This window comes from Leptidea sinapis, chromosome 4, assembly GCF_905404315.1.
Source record: "Leptidea sinapis chromosome 4, ilLepSina1.1, whole genome shotgun sequence".
NCBI classification, from domain to species: Eukaryota; Metazoa; Arthropoda; class Insecta; order Lepidoptera; family Pieridae; genus Leptidea; species Leptidea sinapis.
The window spans coordinates 17,019,575-17,038,872 of record NC_066268.1 but is presented as its reverse complement, the minus strand read 5'-3'; the positions used below and the strand labels follow the sequence as shown (position 1 = coordinate 17,038,872).

Genomic DNA, 19,298 nt, shown 5'->3' with positions numbered 1-19,298 from the left:
CACAATCCAACAGTGAAGAGAACCATTGTCCGAGAATTACAAATATTTGTTCATCACAACAACAATTTACTAAACATGTTCAAAATAGCATTTGGATTAGATGCCATCTGACAGCCATAATATTGTCATTCCAGCTGACAAAACACCTGCTGGTGAACACACAAGGAGGTTTAATTCCCCGATCAACTGTAGCTGATGAACTAAACATATGCCTAAAATCGTCATATTTGTGGCGGTACGTAAAGGTTTCCTTCAAATCAGTCGACACCGTTATTTTTTTATGGAATAGGAGGATAAACGAGCGTACGGGTCACCTGGTGTTAAGTAATCACCGTCGTCCACATTCTCTTGCAACACCAGAGGAATCACAAGAGCGTTGTCGGCCTGTAAGGAAGGTGTACGCGCTTTTTTTGAAGGTACCCATGTCGTATCGTCCCCGAAACACCGCAAAAGGTAGCTCATTCCACAGGTTAGTAGTACGAGGAAGAAAGCTCCTTGAAAACCGCACTGTGGAGGACGGCCACACATACAGATGGTGGGGATGATATCCTGATTTGTGGCGTGTCGTGCGAAGGTGGAAATCGGCGGCAGGAATCAGGTTAAACAGCTCTTCGGAACACTTGATAAATGCGGTAGAAGACACACAATGAAGTGACGTCTCTACGCAACGCCAAGTGAACCAGCCGTTCACAGAGCACTGGGTCCCCGACAATTCCAGCTGCTCTGCGTTTCACGTGGTCAAATGGATCTGGGGTACTGGGGTGCGCCAGACCAGAGATGACAGCAATGCTAGAATGTGGGCCGGCTTGAAGTATTGCCGTGCTCTTTTAATGACGCCCAGCTTCTTCGAAGCCAATTCAACGATTTCCCGAGAGAGACCTGCATGACCCGTGTATACGGCATCACCAGTGCTGTCGTCTGCATAGCAATCTATCTTGGAGGTGTACAACATATCATTGATATGCAGAAGAAACAGCGTGGGAGATAGCACACAGCCTTGGGGCACTCCAGTTTTCACGGGCTTTGGAATCGAGCAATAACCATAGACAACGACCTGTATGCGGCGCCCAGTGAGGAAGCTGGAGGTCCACTTGCATAAGCTCTCGGGAAGCCCAAATGATGGAAGTTTTGAGGGGAGCGGCTTGAGCCATACAAAAGGCCTTCGCTATATCCAGGCTTACTGCCAGGCCTTCCCCCTTGCTTGCAATAGCCGCCGCCCATCTATGTGTTAAGTAAACCAGAAAATCGCCAGTCGACCGACCATGGCTCTCCAAGATTTTGGAAAGCAGGGAGGTAATCGCTATAGGCCTGTAGTTTTCCGGATCCGAACTGTCTCCTTTTTTTTTGGATCAGATGGACAAGGGCTGACTTCCATGAGTCAGGGACTATGCCTTTTGAATAAGAGTGCCGGAATAAATGCGTTAGCACCGGCGTCAACTCAAGGGCACACGTTCTAAGCACGATTGGAGAAATGCCATCCAGCCCGCTCGACTTTCTGACCTTCCTTCCAATGAAAACAGAGCTCGCCGAACAGTTTTGTGTCTGAACTGTACTTCAGGCATGGAGCTCTGACACCGCGGGATGGTCGGCGGTGTTTTTCCGTTGTCGTCAAGAGTCGAGTTGGAGGCAAAAAGAGTGCACAGGAGATCGGCTTTCTCTATGGGCCAGGGTGTCATTCCTCATATGCAACGGCGGCATGGACGGCTGATTGAAGTTACCAAGAGCAGCTTTCGACAACGACCAGAACTTGCGTGTTCCGGTCGGGAAACTGGAAAGCTGCTCGCCAATTTTGACGACGTGCTTCGATTATGCCGCTTAAAAAATCTGGAGGCACGGTTATATTTCTTCTTCAGAACTTTTACTTTTATGTTATGAAGCAGGATGACGTAGTCAACTATCCCACGGAGTTTTAAATTCACTGGAATTTCCTGGGTTACCACACAGTAGGATCAGTTGTTACAACTACGAAATAAGTTTAATGCTGTACATTAGGTTTAATAATAGTTTTAGGTTCATACTGTAAATTTAGTTTTATTGTAAGTAGTATAGTTAGAATTATAGTTATTATTGTTAGTATTATCTTTCCACGAGAGCTGCTGCCGACAAACTACTTTTGTAGTTGGGCAGACTGTACTCATGAAATTTGTAAAGGCTACTGGAATAAATTAATTAAAGAAAATATATATCAAATTGAAACCTTATAAATAGCCAGTAATTCAAGGAAAACTCTGTTTTGTAAGTAAAGTTTCATGTGTAATCAATTAAAAATAATAATAAAATTTCATTCATACCGAGCATTTTTTTTATTTGCTTCATTAAAAAAAGGATTCCTTTTGTTTGTTTTATGTTTATTTTATACAAAAGTTTAGGTCTTATTTATCGATTGAGACAGTACGAAGTCAAAGTCAAAGTTTTATATTTTTATTTTTTATATTTTTTTTATTTTTTGTTTTTATATTTTTATTGAAAAGAGCACAAAAAAAGAATGCTGGGAGAGTTTCTTGCGCCGCTTCTTCTCTATCAGAGCGCCATTCGTTTCCGAAGCGATAGTAATATCTAGTATATTAGAAATGACATCAAAAAGAATTCTAAAGGAATCAATTTTGAGAAAATTAATGCCTTTTATGCCTTTTATCTACACCCATGCTTTAAATCCTCTATTAAAGATTCTGAAACAGTTAGCTCATTGCCAACATTAAAACACCTAATGTTCTAATAACCATTACATCATCCAAACGAGTGTTGTAATGTTGAACTGAATTTCATAACAACACTCCTATGTTTTTTTTCCGATCCCTTCATGCGCAAAGAGTTTCAACAGGCAGCCACATTCTTATTGCTCGATGCGTGGTATCTGTATGAATAAAAAAAAATAACATTTTCGTTTACGCGCGTTCCACACTGCCAGAACGTCGCGCGCCTTAAAAAAAATAGGTTATTCGAATCCCCGCCATTTTCTTCGATATTTTTATTGTTTTGTTTACAAAAAATGAGCGATTCATTTGAAACGCTGCAAAAGAACATTATATTCGAGTGAATTTTAATTATTGCACTATACAAAATGTAAATTACTACTAAAATAAAATATAAATGTTTCATTAATACTTAGTTTATTTTATATAATCAGTAATGAATGATATTAGGTTACTACTAGGACTGGTGTTTTAATGTTAGCAGTAAGCTAACTGTTTCAGAATCTTTTAAAGGATTCATATTCTGGGTGTAGATAAAGTCTTGTATGCAACTGTTGATAATTAGGTATTAAAACACTCATGTGATACAATTATCACACTCGGCTTCGCCTCGTGTGATAAACCCACATTCGTGTTTTAATACCCCTTATTACACAACAGTTGGATAAATAACTATTACGTCATAGAATTGTAAAAAAAAATTAAAAAAAAACAACCGACTTTAAAAACACTATTTCAAAACAATAGATATAATATGCACTAAAAAGAATAAAAATACGCAATTATTTTTATACAATCTAATTAATTAATCTTATTCTAGTTACGATTATTGTCATTTTTGGAATTGGGTCCTTCCGCCGCGACTCGCTCTCGCCTATCGCTTCCTCACAACTCAAGCACATCTCACCTATATCTATGCCCTTTGTCCACTAAGATCCATTGATTGATCTTTTTCCACTTTTGTATGTATTTACAAACCTATCTTGGATGACACGGACACCACAAATTATTATAATCGTAACTTGAATTAGATTAATTAATTAGATTGTATAAAAATACGCAATTATTTTGAAACTTTTGAGTGCAAATTATATGTTATGAAATAGTGTTTTTGAAGTCATTTTTTTTGTTAATTTTTTATTTTATGATTTTTAGTGAATTTGAAGTACACTTACTAACAATTTGGCTAAATATGTGTAGATATACTAAATTTTTTAATGCAGCAATGAACGTAAGTGCTTCAAAATTTGATTACATACAGTAAGAAATTCTGCCACTGATGCGCACCCTTTCTATAAGTCGTTAGGGAGTCCCATTGATCATCATATTCGATTAAGACAATTACTTGGCCTTAACTATGTTATGGTAGATGACTTAAATATCCGGATACCATAAAAAAGATTCGGCCGAGTACCGTTAATTTGGTCCTAAGAATTGAAGAGTTCCGTTACTTTCTCATGAATTCCGTAATCAGACCCTAAACAAACTCTTACCAAACTATTTTTGAAGTATATCCTTTCCAATAAAAAAAGAATCATTGAAATCAGTTGGCGGGATATTGAGTTATTCGTAAATTAATCATCCACTTTGCTTTACGTATGTATAGCAAATTTAAGACTTTTATAGCTTTCTCATGGATGCCATTGTCAGATCTAGACCAATTATTAGACTACAATTAGACCCCACAGGAAGCACCAGCTTTCAAATTAAAAAAGAATTGTCAAATTCAGTTCACCCAGTCGAAAGTTTTGAGGTAACAAACATAAAAAAAACATACCGACGAAATGAGAACCTCCTCCTTTATTGAAGTCGGTTAAAAATAGATCGAAAACCATAACGAGGACACTCGAGTCCGACATATTACCGACATAACCCCATACCGACTAAAACCTCCTCAATGCTGTTAGCCAGGCTTTTACAGCGACACAGGACAAGGGCCGTGGAGGCCGCATAGACTACGCAACAACAGTCGCGGGGCGTCTCCTAAGGAGACTCGAACCTCGGACCGGCTGTGTGCTTGTGGGAAGGAGAGATAATGAAATGAAGAAGAAGAACACACTCGCCGGCGAGTGTGGTGATGTTTTGTGTAATGTATGTAAGTGTGTATGTATGTGTTTATGAGTGTATGTATGTATGTAGGTAGTGTAAATGTTTGTGTGCATGTATGTTTGTGTTTGTGTCTGTTTGTGGGGTGTGTTTGTGATTGTGTAAGTGGTGTATGTCAGTCTGTCAGTCAGTCCGTGAGTGAGTGTTAGTGGAGTGAAACGCTTACAGGACGAGGACTAACGTCTCGTCGGGTATCAAAAGAATGTGTGGTGTATCTAGGTTGCGGGCCGCTGGCCATCGTCAGAGTGACGAGTGCCAGTGGTTTGCGGCGGTTGACCGCGCCTATGTTTGCGAAGGCGGTGTGTGCGTGTCTGTGTCGGTGTTTGTGTGGGTGCCGCGTTCGCGATGGTTATTTCGTCATCAGGGTCTACCGTGACGTGCCTGGGACGTCTTATTGGGTTGAGACTATGGTGAAGCGGGGTGTACCCACATGCCTTCCTAACCAAGATGTTGGGATGGTTAGGCGCCTTGTCAAAGAAGCGTCGCGAGATCTCTTTAAAGTGTTGAGCTATCGTCGGAAGCTCTAGATCGCGGTGAAGATCTACGTTTCGGATGAACCACGGGGCTCCGGTTGCCATGCGCGTGAATTTATTTTGAACCACTTGCAAACGACGTAAGTAGCTCGGTCGGATGTGCGCGAACACGACGCTTGTGTATGACAGTATGGGCCGTACGATGGTTTTGTACAGTGTCACTTTCTGTTTGAGCGGAAGTTTGCTTCGCCCACACACAAGTGGATAAAGCCGACTGAGGACGAATCGGGCTCTATTGCATACCGTATCGATATGTTTCTTGAAGTTCATATTGCTGTTGAACGTGACTCCTAAGTATTGTTTATTCAGCGTACTGAGCGAGCTGGACACTCGGAAACTTGGGAATGTCACTCGTGAAGAGCGAGAAAAGAGTGGGAGAGAGGACTGAACCCTGTGGCACGCCAGACCTGATGGGTCTGGGTGAGGATAGGGTGACCTCTACTCGATATCGGAAGGAGCGATCAGTAAGGTAGGCTCGTATGATGCGCACGAGCCTGTCTGGCACTCCCAGTTGATACAACTTGAATACTAAGCCGTTGTACCATACCTTGTCGAAGGCTTTCGCGACATCGAAAAACACGGCTGCCGTGGTAGCGTGAAGTTGACGCCGTACGAGAATGTACTCGGTGAGTCGGTGAGCCTGCTGGGGACACGAGTGAGCGGTTCTGAATCCGAACTATATGTCGGGTATCAGGTTGAGCTCCGCGATGTAATGATTAAGACGCGCCAGAATTGATCTTTCGTAAAGTTTCCCGATCGAGTTAATTAAGCTAATAGGCTACTCGGATTAGCTTTAGGTTTATTGGGTTTTGGGATTCGAACGTTCCGCGTAAAGCGTTCCACGAACAATGGAAACCTTCCATTGTTCGGGGAACGCGCTATTAGACAAAAGGATATTAAAAATGGTAACCAATAAAGTAATAAGAGTCGAGGGTAGAATTTTAAGGACCCTATTGTTTATAGTGTCATGCCCCGGGGACTTCTTGGAGAGAAGCTCCTTAATAATTAGCTTCACCTCTTCGTGAGAGGTGGGTTTTATTTCATCGCCTGAAGGGCTTAGAGCGGAGCGACGTTCAACTTCACGATCAACTTCGTCAACGTGTGTCGGGTCGGCAGAGCACTGACTCTCGAGACTGTCGGCAAGGCATTTAGCCTTCTCATCGTCATCGAGCGCCGGCTGCAGTCCCGGTCTATCCAAAGGAGGCATGATAGTGGGCGGCTCCTGTTTGAACGCGCGAGGTAGCTTAGAGAAAGCCACATGTGATGGCTTAAGGTTGCCGAGCAAGCGGTCCCAACGTTCGCCGCGGAGTTCCGCGATACGTTACCGTACCACCCGCTGTAGGTAGCGTAGGTGGCGCCTATTCTCGACCGACGGATACCTATCGTAAGCTCTAGTGGCTCTGACCTCTGGTGGCAGGTTTAGGCGATGCGGTTGCATCGTCGGGACCTGCCTGGAGCAGGCCTTGATCCTGTTCTGGATGTGTGACGTCACATGAGAGATAGCACTGTGAGCCGTGTCAACCGAGTCGATGACGTCCGGTATAAGGTCGTCGGACTTGATAGTCTCGAGATCCTTTCCCAGCCGTTGCCAGTCGATCACTGTTTTCGTCGGTGGTTGAAAGTTAACCGGTGGGTCTACATTAAGGACGAAAAAACGTGAAAAACTTCGATTGAATTTACATTGAGCGTTACGTTTTTAAGTAACGCAACGTCTTGTATGTCGGGTCGGTGCGCGACGATATCCGGATATCGTGTTGGTTCGTCAGGTGCTACTACTGAAAGGTTCAGCGTGTCTGTAAGAGAATCTAATAAAATTCCATTTCTACTTGTGGCTCTACTGTTCCAGCTGGAGTGTTTGGCGTTAAGATCGCCGCCCACTATGACTGCGGCCCCGTGGCCGAGTAATGCTTCGATATCTGTGTGTAATATTTGTTTGTTAGGCGGTAGATAAGCTGAAATAACAGTGATCGGCTGGTGATTCGCCATACTGATTCGGATGGCAGAGGTCTCGATGTTAGTGAGGACCGGAGGATCGAAAGGTATACAGTGTAGAGACCGTTTAAAATAAATGAGGGTACCACCCATACGGGTGGTGCAATAATTGCTGACTAAGTTATAATTAGCGATACGCGGATCGCGTATGCGTGGCTTTAGAAAAGTTATACAAGATTATTAATACTTCATCATTACTATAATTATTATATAATTATTGTAATGATTATTATTTATATTATATAATTAAAAAAACTAAAAAAACACGCTTTATATAAAATTCAACTAAAAAATAGAAAATAAATTTAAATTCAAAATAGTGTAAAAAAATATATTAAATCATTATAAAAAAATCGTGGGGTGCTTTTTAAGATATTATTATAAAAAAACTACGATTAAAAAACTGAGTTCAAAAACTGAAAAGTATCAAATAACTAAAAATTTAGTTTAATACACCTTACCTTTAATATTAATAGAATGCTATTATTTATATGTGCTACCTATTGATAGGATTTAAGTCGGTGCCAAGCCCTAAACAAAATAAAACTTAATATTTTAAACAGTTTACTTACTGCAATTATTAAGGTTGTCTGGCCACACGTGTCTGTCCGCTTGGGTTGTTTTGTTCTAGACGAAGCTATCCCGCTCAAAGTCAAGCGTGGCGAGTGTAGGTACTTCGTATTACATTTGGCTTGGCACCGACTTCAAAACTATCAATATGTAGCACATACAAATAATAGAATTTTATTAATATTAAAGGTAAAGGTGTATTAAATTAAATTTTTAGTTATTTGAAATTTGGCAGTCGGGTAAAAGTAATAATTCTTCTACACCCCACGCTTATTTTATAATGATACTAGCTGACCCGACAGACGTTGTTCTGTATATAATAAATAAAATAATGTTTTTATTTGAATTTGTGAATAATATACCATAACATCAAAAATTACTTCGTAAAATATGCACCCTGCTGTCGTAATGAAATTGTTTCACAGCAGAACTGTCAAACCGTGCGTCGTATTACATAGACGAAATCACAGCCCTGGCCAGCAGGCTCGATGCTGTCCGGGACGACCCGCCGTCGCTCCTGCAAGTTATGGCAGACAACGCCAAAATATTCCGAGCCCTCTCCGATATAGGGGGAAAACATTCGCGATGCCTAATTACGTAAGCGGACGGGTTAAACCACATACGCTCCGTATAGCGTATTTTAACGCCCAAGGCTTTAAGCCTCAACTAGACTTGGTGAAGGAGTTCGCTCACGAACATCAATTAGACCTATTCTTAGTGCAAGAGACATTTCTAAAACCACGTATACGTGATCCGCGTATCGCTAATTATAACTTAGTCAGGAATGATCGCACCACCCGTATGGGCGGCACCCTCATTTATTTTAAAAGGTCTCTACACTGCATACCTATAGATCCTCCAGTCCTCACTAACATCGAGGCCTCTGCCATCCGAGTCAGTATGGCGAATCACCTACCGATCACTGTTATTTCAGCTTATCTTCCGCCTAACAAACAAGTATTAGACACAGATATAGAAGCATTACTCGGCCACGGGGCCGCAGTCATAGTGGGCGGCGATCTTAACGCCAAACACTCCAGCTGGAACAGTAGAGCCACAAATTGAAACGGAATCTTATTAGATTCGCTGACAGACACGCTGAACTTTTCAGTAAAAGCACCCGACGAACCAACACGTTATCCGGATAACGCCGCGCACCGACCCGACATTCTAGACGTTGCGTTACTTAAAATAGTAACGCTCAATGTAAATTCAATCGAGGTTTTTCACGAATTAGAGTCAGCCCACCGGCCCGTCGTCCTAAATGTAGGCCCACCGGTTAACTTTCAACCACCGACGAAAACAGTGATCGACTGGCAACGGCTGGAAAAGGATCTCGAGTCTATCAAGTCCGACGATCAAAGCATTAGTATACAAGACAGGCAAAGTAATGCTTAAGTAAGTAACAGGATAGATATAATAACTCTACTGGTCAAAAGACATAAGTCGAAGCCAAAATCGATAAATTATGACATTTCAATTACAGTCAAATAGCTGCTTCTTAACAAAAAGACATTTGAGATCCTTTTTTTAAGTGAATTATTTTCCTGACTTAATCAGGATTAAATAGAAGTCTGAAAAATCTTATGAATTTATAATATGTAGATTCGTAATAGTGACGTTTTAATACGCTAAATAGTTAACTCAACAATTATTTCGCCATTGTCCTTTGGTTTTTCTTTGATGTGTCCATAAATAATTTCTATGAGAGAATTTATTGACGCACGGTTTTTTTTTTTTTTTGAGAGGAGGAAATACGGTTACGTATTTACGCCCCGGAACGGGGCGTAATATGTCGGTCTCGAGTGTCCGCGTAAGCGGACACCCCATACCGACTAAAACCTCCTCTGTGCTGTTAGCAGCCCTGGCTTTCACAGCGAAGTAGGACGTGGGCCGTGGAGGCCGCAAAGACTACGCAACAACAGTCGCGGGGCATCTCCTAAGGAGACTCGAACCTCAGACCGGCTGTGTGCTTGTGGGAAGGAGAGAGAATGAAAATGAAGATGAAATGAAGATGAAAGATGAAAAGGTGATAAGAACACACTCGCCGGCGAGTGTGGTGATGTTTTGTGTAATGTATGTAAGAGTGTACGTATGTGTGTTTGTGTGTATGTACGTAGTGTAAATGTTTGTGTGCATGTATGTTTGTGTTTGTGTCTGTTTGTGGAGTGTGTTTGTGATTGTGTAAGTGGTGTATGTCAGTCCGTCAGTCAGTCCGTGTGTGAGCGAGTGTAGTGAAGCGATTACAGGACGAGGACTAACGTCTCGTCGGGTATCAAAAGAATGTGTGGTGTATCTAGGGTGCGGGCCGCTGGCCATCGTCAGAGCGACGAGTGCCAGTGGTTTGCGGTGGTTGACCGCGCCTACGCCTGCGAAGGCGGTGTGTGCGTGTCTGTGTCGGTGTTTGTGTGGGTGTCGCGTTCGCGATGGTGATGTCGTCATCCGGGTCTACCGTTACGTGTCTGGGACGTCTTATTGGGTTGAGACTATGGTGAAGGGGGGTGTACCCGCATGCCTTCCTAACCAAGATATTGGGATGGTTAGGCGCCTTGTCAAAGAAGCGTCGCGAGATCTCTTTAAAGTGTTGAGCTATCGTCGGAAGCTCTAGGTCGCGGTGAAGGTCAACGATTCGGATGAACCACGGGGCTCCGGTTGCCATGCGCGTGAATTTATTTTGAACTACTTGCAAACGACGTAAGTAACTCGGTCGGGTGTGCGCGAAAACCACGCTTGCGTATGACAGTATGGGCCGTACGATGGTTTTGTACAGTGTCACTTTGTGTTTGAGCGGGAGTTTGCTTCGCCCACACACAAGTGGATAAAGACGACTGAGGACAAATCGGGCTCTATTGCATACCGTATCAATATGTTTCTTGATGTTCATATTGCTGTTGAACGTGACTCTTAAGTATTTGTAATCCTTCACCCACGGTATGGGTGTTTCATACAATTTAATGACGTCGGTCGGTCGTTTTTTAGCGCGGATGCTATACGCGTTACCGAAGAGTACCGCTGCACTCTTGGTGGGGTTCACTTCAATCCGCCATTTTCTGAACCAGTTGCCTAGTTCATCGACGGCGGCTTGAAGCACTTTAATGTTCCTGCTCAAGGTTGAGCGGTTCAATAGAGCGGAGCCAAAGTAGAGTGCCGTATCGTCAGCGTACTTAGCGAGCTGGACACTCGGAAACTTGGGAATGTCGCTCGTGAAGAGCGAGAAAAGAGTGGGAGAGAGGACTGAACCCTGTGGCACGCCAGACCTGATGGGTCTGGGTGAGGATAGGGTGCCCTCTACTCGATATCGGAAGGAGCGATCAGTAAAGTAGGCTCGTATGATGCGCACGAGCCTGTCTGGCACTCCCAGTTGATACAACTTGAATACTAAGCCGTTGTACCATACCTTGTCGAAGGCTTTCGCGACATCGAAAAACACGGCTGCCGTGGTAGCGTGAAGTTGACGCCGTACGAGAATGTACTCGGTGAGTCGGTGGGCGTGCTGGGGACACGAGTGAGCGGTTCTGAATCCGAACTATATGTCGGGTATCAGGTTGAGCTCCGCGATGTAATGATTAAGACGCGCCAGAATTGATCTTTCGTAAAGTTTCCCGATCGAGTTAATTAAGCTAATAGGCTACTCGGATTAGCTTTAGGTTTATTGGGTTTTGGGATTCGAACGTTCCGCGTAAAGCGTTCCACGAACAATGGAAACCTTCCATTGTTCGGGGAACGCGCTATTAGACAAAAGGATATTAAAAATGGTAACCAATAAAGTAATAAGTGTCGAGGGTAGAATTTTAAGGACCCTATTGTTTATAGTGTCATGCCCCGGGGACTTCTTGGAGAGAAGCTCCTTAATAATTAGCTTCACCTCTTCGTGAGAGGTGGGTTTTATTTCATCGCCTGAAGGGCTTAGAGCGGAGCGACGTTCAACTTCACGATCAACTTCGTCAACGTGTGTCGGGTCGGCAGAGCACTGACTCTCGAGACTGTCGGCAAGGCATTTAGCCTTCTCATCGTCATCGAGCGCCGGCTGCAGTCCCGGTCTATCCAAAGGAGGCATGATAGTGGGCGGCTCCTGTTTGAACGCGCGAGGTAGCTTAGAGAAAGCCACATGTGATGGCTTAAGGTTGCCGAGCAAGCGGTCCCAACGTTCGCCGCGGAGTTCCGCGATACGTTACCGTACCACCCGCTGTAGGTAGCGTAGGTGGCGCCTATTCTCGACCGACGGATACCTATCGTAAGCTCTAGTGGCTCTGACCTCTGGTGGCAGGTTTAGGCGATGCGGTTGCATCGTCGGGACCTGCCTGGAGCAGGCCTTGATCCTGTTCTGGATGTGTGACGTCACATGAGAGATAGCACTGTGAGCCGTGTCAACCGAGTCGATGACGTCCGGTATAAGGTCGTCGGACTTGATAGTCTCGAGATCCTTTCCCAGCCGTTGCCAGTCGATCACTGTTTTCGTCGGTGATTGAAAGTTAACCGGTGGGTCTACATTAAGGACGAAAAAACGTGAAAAACTTCGATTGAATTTACATTGAGCGTTACGTTTTTAAGTAACGCAACGTCTTGTATGTCGGGTCGGTGCGCGACGATATCCGGATATCGTGTTGGTTCGTCAGGTGCTACTACTGAAAGGTTCAGCGTGTCTGTAAGAGAATCTAATAAAATTCCATTTCTACTTGTGGCTCTACTGTTCCAGCTGGAGTGTTTGGCGTTAAGATCGCCGCCCACTATGACTGCGGCCCCGTGGCCGAGTAATGCTTCGATATCTGTGTGTAATATTTGTTTGTTAGGCGGTAGATAAGCTGAAATAACAGTGATCGGCTGGTGATTCGCCATACTGATTCGGATGGCAGAGGTCTCGATGTTAGTGAGGACCGGAGGATCGAAAGGTATACAGTGTAGAGACCGTTTAAAATAAATGAGGGTACCACCCATACGGGTGGTGCAATAATTGCTGACTAAGTTATAATTAGCGATACGCGGATCGCGTATGCGTGGCTTTAGAAAAGTTATACAAGATTATTAATACTTCATCATTACTATAATTATTATATAATTATTGTAATGATTATTATTTATATTATATAATTAAAAAAACTAAAAAAACACGCTTTATATAAAATTCAACTAAAAAATAGAAAATAAATTTAAATTCAAAATAGTGTAAAAAAATATATTAAATCATTATAAAAAAATCGTGGGGTGCTTTTTAAGATATTATTATAAAAAAACTACGATTAAAAAACTGAGTTCAAAAACTGAAAAGTATCAAATAACTAAAAATTTAGTTTAATACACCTTACCTTTAATATTAATAGAATGCTATTATTTATATGTGCTACCTATTGATAGGATTTAAGTCGGTGCCAAGCCCTAAACAAAATAAAACTTAATATTTTAAACAGTTTACTTACTGCAATTATTAAGGTTGTCTGGCCACACGTGTCTGTCCGCTTGGGTTGTTTTGTTCTAGACGAAGCTATCCCGCTCAAAGTCAAGCGTGGCGAGTGTAGGTACTTCGTATTACATTTGGCTTGGCACCGACTTCAAAACTATCAATATGTAGCACATACAAATAATAGAATTTTATTAATATTAAAGGTAAAGGTGTATTAAATTAAATTTTTAGTTATTTGAAATTTGGCAGTCGGGTAAAAGTAATAATTCTTCTACACCCCACGCTTATTTTATAATGATACTAGCTGACCCGACAGACGTTGTTCTGTATATAATAAATAAAATAATGTTTTTATTTGAATTTGTGAATAATATACCATAACATCAAAAATTACTTCGTAAAATATGCACCCTGCTGTCGTAATGAAATTGTTTCACAGCAGAACTGTCAAACCGTGCGTCGTATTACATAGACGAAATCACAGCCCTGGCCAGCAGGCTCGATGCTGTCCGGGACGACCCGCCGTCGCTCCTGCAAGTTATGGCAGACAACGCCAAAATATTCCGAGCCCTCTCCGATATAGGGGGAAAACATTCGCGATGCCTAATTACGTAAGCGGACGGGTTAAACCACATACGCTCCGTATAGCGTATTTTAACGCCCAAGGCTTTAAGCCTCAACTAGACTTGGTGAAGGAGTTCGCTCACGAACATCAATTAGACCTATTCTTAGTGCAAGAGACATTTCTAAAACCACGTATACGTGATCCGCGTATCGCTAATTATAACTTAGTCAGGAATGATCGCACCACCCGTATGGGCGGCACCCTCATTTATTTTAAAAGGTCTCTACACTGCATACCTATAGATCCTCCAGTCCTCACTAACATCGAGGCCTCTGCCATCCGAGTCAGTATGGCGAATCACCTACCGATCACTGTTATTTCAGCTTATCTTCCGCCTAACAAACAAGTATTAGACACAGATATAGAAGCATTACTCGGCCACGGGGCCGCAGTCATAGTGGGCGGCGATCTTAACGCCAAACACTCCAGCTGGAACAGTAGAGCCACAAATTGAAACGGAATCTTATTAGATTCGCTGACAGACACGCTGAACTTTTCAGTAAAAGCACCCGACGAACCAACACGTTATCCGGATAACGCCGCGCACCGACCCGACATTCTAGACGTTGCGTTACTTAAAATAGTAACGCTCAATGTAAATTCAATCGAGGTTTTTCACGAATTAGAGTCAGCCCACCGGCCCGTCGTCCTAAATGTAGGCCCACCGGTTAACTTTCAACCACCGACGAAAACAGTGATCGACTGGCAACGGCTGGAAAAGGATCTCGAGTCTATCAAGTCCGACGACCTTGACCTTATACCGGACGTCATCGACTCGGTCGACACGGCTCACAGTGCTATCTCTCATGTGACGTCACATATACAGAATAGGATCAAGACCTGCTCCAGGCAGGTTCCGACGATGCAACCGCATCGCCTGAACCTGCCTCCAGAGGTCAGGAACTTACTCACACAGAAGCACAGAGCCACTAGACTTTACGATAGGTATCCGTCGGTCGGGAATAGGCGCCACCTCCGCTACCTACAGCGGGTGGTACAGGAACGTATCGCGGAACTTCGCGGCGAACGTTGGGACCGCTTGCTCGGCAACCTTAAGCCATCACATGTGGCTTTCTGGAAGCTGCCTCGCGCGTTCAAACAGGAGCCGCCCACTGTCATGCCTCCTTTGGACAGACCGGGACTGCAGCCGGCGCTCGATGACGATGAGAAGGCTGAATGCCTCGCCGATAGTCTCGAGAGTCAGTGCTCTCCAAATGCAGCAGCCGACCCGACACACGTTGACGAAATTGATCGTGAAGTTGAACGTCGCTCCGCTCTGAGCCCTTCAGGCGATGTAATAAAACCCACCTATTACGAAGAGGTGAAGCTAATCATTAAGGAGCTTCACTCCAAGAAGGCCCTGGGGCCCGACACTATTTATTTATTTAATTTAGGTACAAAAACGATTACAAAGTAAAACATGTGTAATATAAAATAAAAATAAAGATCTTATCACTATAAAATTGTTAATCTAACTATTATACACAGCGTTATATTATTTACAATCGCATTGAAAATATGTAAGTACAGCTAATATTTGAGTTCTATGGTACAGTGCTTCTTAATTGTTAATTTAAAATTATATAAACTTATATTAAATATGTCAATTTCACAATTTTTAATACTATTTAACTCGTTAAATAATTGGCACATACGATGAAGTGGATTATTATATGCGACATTGTTGTAACAGTGCGGTATTGCAAAAATTGTAGGCATACGAGTGGCTTGCTTGCGAGTAATAAAGTGAACATCTGTTAATAAATCATTGCTAAAAGTCCCATGCACAATCCTGTGTAGGATAGCCATGTCAGCAATTTCTCGCCTGCATTTAAGAGTTTGAAATTTAAAATATACCAAGCGGTCCTCATACTCAGGTATGGCTCGTCTCAATCCCATTCTTATACATAATTTTCTAATGAATCGCTTTTGAACTGTTTCTATACTATCTTTGTCAGCTTTGTAAATGGGTGCCCAGACTGAGGAACAGTACTCAAGTTGCTGTCCTACTAGTGAGGTGTAAAGTATCTTTAGCGAATCTATGTGCTTGAATGGTTTTGATGTGCGCATCATAAATCCTAGTAGCAAAAAGCAAGTAGGATGACTTGCTTTTTTCACTATGGTTTCATAATGATGTTTAAAACTTAATGATGAATCGAACCACACACCTAAATCACGTAGAACACCAACCCTGACTAAATTGGTACCATCTATGGAATTGTTAAAATTTATTGTATTCCTTTTTTTTGTGAAGCTAATAAATTGACATTTTTTTATATTTAATGACATGTCGTTAGTTTTACACCATTCATTTAAAGTATTAACGTTATCCTGAAGTAAATAGCAATCTTCAATTCTTGATATCTGGGTGTATAATTTAATATCATCAGCATAAGCTAAACATTTACATGTCATTTTATCAAGAAGGTCATTGATGAAGATCAAAAATAGCAGGGGTCCTAAATTTGAGCCCTGAGGGACCCCGGAAGTGGATTCAAAAGGAATAGATTCAAAGCCATACAATGCAACTATCTGGGAACGATTCATGAGATAACTATGTAACCAACGATGAAGATTACCATTAAAACCTAAGTGTTCCAGCTTGTTTAAGAGAATAAAATGATTGACCCGATCAAAAGCTTTAGAAAAATCAATATACACTGAATCCGCTTGGGATTTACTATTAAAAGATTGACATAAGTAATTTGAATATGTTAACAGATTGGATGCAGTAGACTTACCACTGACAAAGCCATGTTGAACCGGATTGAGTCTATGCTTGAAATGATTATAAAGTGAATTATAAACTATACTCTCAAATATTTTGGCAAAACAGTTTAATATACTAATAGGCCGGTAGTTTGTTGCGTCAGTTTTGTCACCTGCTTTATGTATGGGAGTGATTTTAGCAATTTTCCATAGCTCAGGAAAAACCCCTTCACTTAGTGATTTGTTTATAATAATTGTCAAAGGTACTTTCAGAGACGACGCACACATCTTAATAAATATTGGTGGTATCATATCTGGTCCACTACCTTTGTTAATGTCGATTTTGTTGATGTGCTTATATACTTCATATTCAGAAAATTTAATTGAACATATTGAGTAACTGGAACTTGGAAAATCTGGATTATACGCTGTAGTTGAGTTATTAGATTTGTAAACAGATGAGAAGTATTCAGCAAAAAGATTCGATATATCATTTCCAGAGCTAGCAGTTTTATTCAAATATCTAATTGACTTAGGCAGATCATTGGTAATACGCTTAGATTTGGTATATCGCCAAAATGCTTTCACATTATTTTTAAGACTGCACTCTATATTACATATATAAAACCGGAAACATTGGTTCATCAATAATTTTGAGCGAGTCCTTAGCAGAGCATACTGATCATAGTCGCGAGGGTTGTTGTAGGCTTTAAATCGATGATGATATTTACTTTGCTCTTTTAATGTCTTAATTAATGGTTTGGAAAACCATGTAGGATGTCGAGTACTTTTACGTGATCCAGAAGGCGTATTCTTACTAATTATATCCCAGAGATTGTTATAGAAAAAATCTACGAAATCATTGCATTGTAATGAATCAGCACTGAACCAATCAATGTCACCTATTTCTGTGATACATTTCGCGTAGTCAGTTTTTCTAAAATTTTACATAGGAAATAGTGTGTTCTCTCTTAAGTGCTTGGATAAATCTATAGTAAAATTGGTGGATGAAATTTATCTTCTGGTCTGCTTATAGGAACAGTGCGAGACACATTAATTACATTCAGATCTGTAAGTATTAATTCAAGAACATTATTACAGCAATTTGTAATTTTATTATATTGCATTAAGTTAGTTTTGTTCATAAAATCATTGAGGAAATGTAACCTATCGTTGTTCTTGAGAGCAATGTTCGTATGATAGCTTTGCCATATAGTATCGGGTATATTGAAATCACCCATGATGATAGGTAGTTTATATGTTTTGATAAAGCAATTAGCACTCCACCTCCATGATCTTTGTTATTCTTTTTCAAGAAATTGGAATCCCTATCACGCCTTATTACTCGATATCTAGCATCAAAAATTTCTGAAGAAAATACAGCATCAGTTAGCCATGTCTCACATAAACATATTACATCAAAGTCAGTACATAATATAGTGTTAAAAATATCTACACATTTAGTATTCATACCTCTAATATTTTGCAAATAGACTTTCAGACCCATAGTTGGTCGTAATATGAACTAAAAGAACCTTGACATAAAAAATAAACTAATATTCTTAAACTATTTTATCTAAAGATTGGGAAGATTTAATGAGGATATAGCGGGAATTTTCGTCCTTTCTTACATAGATGTGACCATCGCGAATCCACACAAACTTATATTTACTCTCCTTTGCCTTCAGCCGAGCAGCAGCGTGGAGAGACTTGTTCGCAGGTGACAGATGTTCAGCAACATATATAGGCGATCTATCTCCACCAATGCCCACGACGTTCGTGTTGAATTAATTAGAGGGATTCGATTTATTATACCGAGACACGGCAGAGAGAAATTCATCACGGCGCCTAGGGCTCGTCAATTTAGGAACGATTGTTCGCGGTTTCTTGTTGTCTTTATTAATTTTGGCAACTCTGGTAACTTTCATAACATCGTAATCTTCAAGCTTTAATGATACAGTGGTTGCAATCTGCTTTATTATGCTTACCAAATTCTCAGATTTGGACTCATTAACACCGTGTATCTCAATATTACATTCCCTCAACTGCTGTTCTAAAAATCTTACTGTCTCATTTAGTCTACTGATTTCCGCAATATTTTTATTAATAAGCTCATCATGACGTTGACTGTCAAGCACTAACTTTTCCACTTTGATGCTGAAATCATCATACTTTTCACTCAGAAATGTAACAGAGCTTTGAAGTTCTTTCAGCCGCCCTTCCAAAGGCGATATTACTGTCGTCATTTGAGCTAAAATCATCTGTGGTAGTTCCTTCTTCATAGCTTGGACTATCTCATTTTTAAGTGTGGTCAATTGAGCATCGGAAATAAATTGTGATAATACGACGGCTTCATTATTAGTTTCACTAATAAACGACGGACTGCCACTATCTTGCGCTATCTTAATGGGTGTACTTGAATTATCACCACCGCGCTTGGCTTTAGCAGAGCAATCTGGGCATAACCATCCCTCTGCAATTCTCGACTGTGGCAAGGTTTTGTTACTATTATAGTTCAAGCAGGTTTGATGGGAGCAGTTTTTACACTTGCGGCATTTTACGCACGGTTTACTACGTCTTATTTCATCATTACACCCTGCACAGGACATTTTTTGCAAATAATGTAAATATTAAAAAACAATAAAAGAAGAGAAAAAAAAACAGTAATAACA

At 41.4% G+C, this 19,298-nt stretch overlaps 1 protein-coding gene across 3 annotated transcripts in view; it reads right to left on the bottom strand.

Moving 5' to 3' along the window:
* LOC126979975 (uncharacterized) overlaps positions 1 to 19,298 on the bottom strand; it is a 43,432-nt gene that overhangs the window by 10,678 nt on the left and 13,456 nt on the right. The window contains exon 6 of one of the 3 annotated variants that reach the window (XM_050829586.1): positions 7,944 to 8,034. The exons of 1 other annotated variant lie outside the window; for it this stretch is intronic. In XM_050829586.1, the coding sequence (XP_050685543.1) occupies positions 8,029 to 8,034 (6 nt within the window). In that variant the 3' untranslated portion in view covers positions 7,944 to 8,028. Of the gene's footprint in view, positions 1 to 7,943; positions 8,035 to 13,355; positions 13,447 to 19,298 lie in introns of those variants that run through there. One more of the 3 variants, XM_050829585.1, reaches the window with a different exon arrangement.